At 48.9% G+C, this 6000-nt stretch overlaps 1 protein-coding gene across 2 annotated transcripts in view; it reads left to right on the forward strand.

Moving 5' to 3' along the window:
• LOC147120888 (E3 ubiquitin-protein ligase TRIM65-like) overlaps positions 1-2196 on the forward strand; it is a 41276-nt gene extending 39080 nt beyond the window's left edge. For both annotated transcript variants that reach the window (XM_085979252.1, XM_085979251.1), the window contains one exon: positions 1274-2196. In XM_085979252.1, the coding sequence (XP_085835378.1) occupies positions 1274-1800 (527 nt within the window). In that variant the 3' untranslated portion in view covers positions 1801-2196. The remainder of the gene's footprint in view (positions 1-1273) is intronic.
• Positions 2197-6000: the final 3804 nt, after the last annotated feature.

Genomic DNA, 6000 nt, shown 5'->3' on the forward strand with positions numbered 1-6000 from the left:
AAAAACGCTAAAGAAATTTGTTAAACACAATTTCCCTTTCATAAAACCATGTTGACTCTGTCTAATCATATTATGGTTTTCTCATTGCCCTGTTACCACTTCCTTAATAATGGCATCCAGCAGAGGGAGCTGTATTCTAACCCGCGCTGTACCTGCCCTGGGAGTGTTTGATGGGACAGTGTAGAGGGAGCTTTACTCTGTATCTAACCCGTGCTGTACCTGCCCTGGGAGTGTTTGATGGGACAGTGTAGAGGGAGCTTTACTCTGTATCTAACCCGTGCTGTACCTGCCCTGGGAGTGTTTGATGGGACAGTGTAGAGGGAGCTTTACTCTGTATCTAACCTGTGCTGTACCTGCCCTGGGAGTGTTTGATGGGACAGTGTAGAGGGGGCTTTACTCTGTATCTAACCCGTGCTGTACCTGCCCTGGGAGTGTTTGATGGGACAGTGTAGAGGGGGCTTTACCCTGTATCTAACCCGTGCTGTACCTGCCCTGGGAGTGTTTGATGGGACAGTGTAGAGGGGGCTTTACTCTGTATCTAACCCGTGCTGTACCTGCCCTGGGAGTGTTTGATGGGACAGTGTAGAGGGAGCTTTACTGTGTATCTAACCCATGCTGTAACTGCCCTAGGAGTGTTTGATGGGACAGTGTAGAGGGAGCTTTACTCTGTATCTAACCTGTGCTGTACCTGCCCTGGGAGTGTTTGATGGGACAGTGTAGAGGGAGCTTTACTCTATATCTAACCCGTGTTGTACCTGCCCTGGGAGTGTTTGATGGGACAGTGTAGAGGGAGCTTTACTGTGTATCTAACCCATGCTGTAACTGCCCTAGGAGTGTTTGATGGGACAGTGTAGAGGGAGCTTTACTGTGTATCTAACCCATGCTGTAACTGCCCTAGGAGTGTTTGATGGGACAGTGTAGAGGGAGCTTTACTGTGTATCTAACCCATGCTGTACCTGCCCTGGGAGTGTTTGATGGGACAGTGTAGAGGGAGCTTTACTCTGGATTTTGACTTCGTTTTCATCTAGGTTCATTTCACTATTTGCTGTGAATTGGTATCCAGTAGTGGCTGCTGGGAAGTGGGCCTTTGGATAGGGGAAGCCAGGCTGGTGATTGGCCCTCCATGCTCGCATAGCCCGAATAATGGTCAGCAGAGGCGAGGGCGGTGGGTGGGGTGATGGCTGGAGTCAGAGGGCTCAGGGATATGGGCGGTAACGGTCAGTCGGGTTGAGATCACTCCTCACCCTGTGCTAATCTCTCTCTCTCGATGCAGATTTGACGGTGGTGACCTTTGACCTGGACACGGCCTCGAAGCAGCTGAAGTTGTCGGGGGATGGGCGGAGTGCGGTCAGCTCGTTCTTGGAACCCCAGCCATACCCCGACCACCCGAAGAGATTCAATCGGCTGCCCCAGGTGCTGGGCCTGCCGGAGTTGTCCAGCGGCCGCCATTACTGGGAGATGTGCATCACCGGGAGCCCGGTGCGGATTGGCCTAGCTTACAGCAACATGAGCCGCAAAGGCCGCGGCACCTCCTGCTTCCTTGGCTTCAACCACGTCTCCTGGTGCCTGGAGCTGGCCGAGGGCACTGGGACGGCCTGGCACGATAACCAGCCGGACGATCTGGGGCCTGTCTCGTACCAGCGTATCGGCCTCTACCTGGACTACACCGGCCAAGCCTTGTCTTTCTATGGCATCAACGACAGGGCCAACCTTCTCCACCGCTTCCAGGCCCCCTTCACTCAACCTCTACACCCCGCCTTCCAAATCAGCAGGGCGGCCAGCATCCGGATCGGAAACTAGAGCCGGAACCCCGGGACCGGAGTCCAGATCGGGAACGGAGTCCGGATCGGGAACTAGAGCCGGAACCCCGGGACCGGAGTCCGGATCGGGAACTAGAACCGGAACCCCAGGACTGGAGTCCGGATCGGGAACTAGAGCCAGGACCCCGAGTCCGGGACCGGAGTCCGGATCGGGAACTAGAGCCGGAACCCGAGACCGGGACCAGAGTCCGGAGCGGGAACTAGAGCCGGAACCCCGAGACCGGGACCGGAGTTTGGAGCGGGAACTAGAGCCGGAACCCCGATACCGGGACCGGAGTCCGGATCGGGAACTAGAGCCGGAACCCTGAGACCGGAGTCCGGATTGGGAACGAGAGCCGGAACCCGGGACCGGAGTCCGGAACACCGAGACCCAAGAGGGAGGGAGGGGGCAGGGGGAGGGGAAGGGGAAAGGGAGATGGAAGGAGAGGGGGCAGAGGGGAGGGGTGATGGAAGTGGGGATGAGGGCCTTTTTACATCACTGCAATTTGCTGGGTTACAATCCCGGGGCAGGTAGCTCACAGGACACGTCACTGTAATGTATTATCACATGGTTTGTCACATGGTTTGGTATGAGCATGCTTAGTTCGCTCTGGCCTAGTAAGCAAGCACATGGACGAACAATTCATCCTGTCTCTGTCCTTCAATTGTTCTACCCACAGATATTAAATTTTGTTGATGAGGATGGGATCCCAAAGTCATTTTTAGGGATCATGGAAAGACAGTGTTCAACCTTTGAGTGGACAAGTTTAAGGTGAATCTGTGACACCTAAACTGAATTTTTTGCGATGTTTTACTGTTAATGCTGATACAGAATTGTCTGTGCTTCGCCTTTGTGTGTATGTATACACAGCAACAGCGGCGCTGATTCTCACAGGTACACAGGGAGCGTGCTGAGTCACTGTTCAGCGGGATCGGGACAATCATGGCTGCACCTACGGGATTCATCGGAAGCCTCGGCCTGTATCACCAAGCTCGCAAACCATTCAGTTCTTACATTGAGCAGATGGAGATGATTTTTAAGGCCAATAACATTATTGAGACTAAAGGTGCTGATGACAATGTTCAAGCTCAAAATAAAGTCATTTGTGAACGGAAGAAAGCAATTTTTCTAACGGAGGTCGGGCCAGATGTCTACAGAACGTTGACAAACCTACTCGCACCAGGGAAAGTGAAGGATGTGTCATTTGAAGACATTATCGAGAAACCCGAGGACCATTTCGACCCAAAGCCGATAGAAATAGCAGAGAGCTACAAGTTTGGTACCAGAAACCAAAAACAAAGTGAACCCATCAGTGAGTACATTGTAGCTCTTAAAAACCTGTCTTTGTATTGTAACTTCGGCACGTTGTTGGATCGTGTGTTGTGAGATAAGTTTGTGTGTGGACTGGTGGATAGTGAGATAAGTTTGCGTGTGGACTGGTGGAGGAGCGCACACAGTCCAAGTTACTGAACACTCGGAACCTAACGTTTGACACAGCATGCAAAATTGCCCCATCTATGGAGATACTGTCTAAGAATGCTAGGGAGCTCCGTCCAACTCAAGTGACTAGAGCAGCTGAGGTCAACAGTCACAAAGCCATCGCCAAACCTAAAGTTGTGAGACTGAGTCAAAAGCATATCAGTGGGAGCAGTTCAGTTAATTGTTATCGTTGCAAAGGAAATCACTCACCACAGTCCTGCCAATACAGAACTGCAAAGTGTTTTCACGGCCAGAAGGCCATATTTCAACAGCTTGCAGAGCTAGATCGAAAGCAGGAAGTAAGAACCATTCTGGTGGCAATGCAAAGCAGCGACAACAAAAGGGAGGAGTTCACACTACTGAAGTGAACACATCTGATATTGAAGAACTAGGTATCTACAGTATCTATGCCACTAACGGCAATGCTAGCAATCATGAGAAAGACTTCCATACAAAACTTTTGATCAGCGAGCAATATACGGTGGTGGACTGCCCTATCGTGAGTAAGGACACATGAGAGTAAGTTTAATCAAATACCACTTACAAAGAGTACCGTAGAGTTAAAAACCTACTCCAGAGAAACCCTAGAGACATGTGGACAAATGGAATGTACAGTTCAACACAATGGCCAATCAATAAAGCTGCCTATTATTGTAGCGAGCAACAACAACAGGCCAACCCTCATGGGCAAAGACTGGTTGAGAAAGTTAAAACTAGACTGGAAAAACATCTTAAGTATAAAAGCATGTTCTCAGACAGTTATGAGGACATCACTGGGTATGACGTGCATATCCGCATCAAGTCCAATGCGAAGCCTGTCTATTGTAAGGCAAGGCCGGTCCCCTATCCGTTGAAAAGTCAGGTGGAGGAAGAGCTAGCGAAGCTCAGAGAGAACGGAGTGCTAGTAAAACTGACAAAAGTGAATGGGCTCCCCCGATTGTGGTAGTGCCCAAAGCAGACAAAACTGTACGCTTGTGCGGTGACTACAAAGTTACTATCAACCAAGCAGTTAACGATGAGCAGTACCCGTTACCTACATCGCAAGATTTGTATGCAGCACTCTCTGGGTCAAAGGTTATTGCTAAGCTTGACCTGTCGCACGCTTACGCTCAGCTGAATGTTGACAAAGAGAGTCAACAGTATCTCACCATCAACACACACAAGGGACTGGACTCATACACCAAGCTGCTCTATGGTGTAAAGTCCTCCCCCAAAATCTTCCAGGCTACGATGGATAAGATTTTGCAAGGAGTTCCAAATTGTTTATGCAATCCTGATGATGCGCTGATCGCAACAAGCAGCAAGGGAGAAAATCTAGAAGTGTTAGATTCAGTGCTTCAAAGGTTGAATTTGTGCAGCCCGAGGTTGTGTACCTTGGTCTGAAAGTTGATGCAAATGGCTTGCAACCAGTGAAGGAAAAGGTTGATGCTGTCATCAATGCTCCAAAGCCACAGAATATGTCTGAGTTAAGATCTTTCCTTGGAATGGTCCAGTACTACGCACGTTTCTTACCTGAGTTAGCGACCATGTTAGCTCCAATGAATGAGCTCCTCAAGAAGGATGTCCAGTGGAAGTGGGCGAAACCGCAACAGGAAGCTTACGATGCTTGTAAGAGAAGTCTCTCTAGTGATGCTCTACTTGTGCACTACGACACAGAGTGTGAGCTTAAGTTAGCGTGTGATGCTTCCAGCTAGGGTGTGGGAGCTGTCATAAGCCACGTAATGGATGATGGCCAAGAGAAACCAATCGCGTTCGCATTGTGAACCCTCACAAAGAGCAAAAGAAACTACGCGCAAATTGAAAAGGAAGCACGCGCCATAGTGTTTGGAATCAAGAAATTCCAACAGTTCCTGATCGGCAGAAAGTTTACCCTGATAACCGATCACAAACCACTCTGAGCAATATTGGGGCCCAAATCTGCCATCCCTGCAATGGCCGCATCAAGAATACAACATTGGGCAGTGTTGTTGTCACAATATGATGACACGACTGAATATCCCACTTCAAAGCAAAACGCAATCACAGATGCCTTGTCCAAGTTGTCACATGAGAACTCATGTTGGGAGTGAAGGTGAGATTTTCACTCTCGGTGCAGTTGACAAAGGCTTTCCCGTGAATACAACTGAGATTGCAGATGACTCAAAAGGACTCAGTACTGTAAAGAGTGAATGAAAACACCTTGAATGGATGGACTGATCAGTGTCTGGACACAGAGTTGAAACCATTCCATAACCGTCGTACTCAATTGTCTTGTGAGCAAGGCTGTATCAAGTGGGGAATCAGAGTGGTGGTACCTACTTCATTGAGAGATAGAATTCTGGCCGAACTTCATACTGAACATCCAGGGGTCGTCAGTATGAAATCAATTGCAGAGGCTTTGTTTACTGGCCTGGATTGGACAGTGATCTTGAACCACTTGATCATGAACACATACATGAGTTTGACTCAGTTCAGACTTCAGTGACTGAAGTACCAGGTTCAAACAAGTTTGAGATAGAAACAGGATCATCTTTGAGTTCGGAACCACAACAAAACAGCTGGAAAATTGGTTCAACACCAAAACCTTCTGAAAGTAGATCAGGAAGGCTCCGTAAACCTGCTATTAAACTGGATTTGTAGTTCATTTAAAAGAAAAAAATCCAGGAGTTTTTGTTATGTGGTACATGTAATGCTGGGAAAGGTGGGACTGTAGTTTGTTGTATTTGAGAGGGGAATATGGAC

The sequence above is a fragment of the Somniosus microcephalus genome, chromosome 3 (assembly GCF_052327205.1).
Source record: "Somniosus microcephalus isolate GS21.2 chromosome 3, FLI_Smic_1.0, whole genome shotgun sequence".
Classification (NCBI taxonomy): domain Eukaryota; kingdom Metazoa; phylum Chordata; class Chondrichthyes; order Squaliformes; family Somniosidae; genus Somniosus; species Somniosus microcephalus.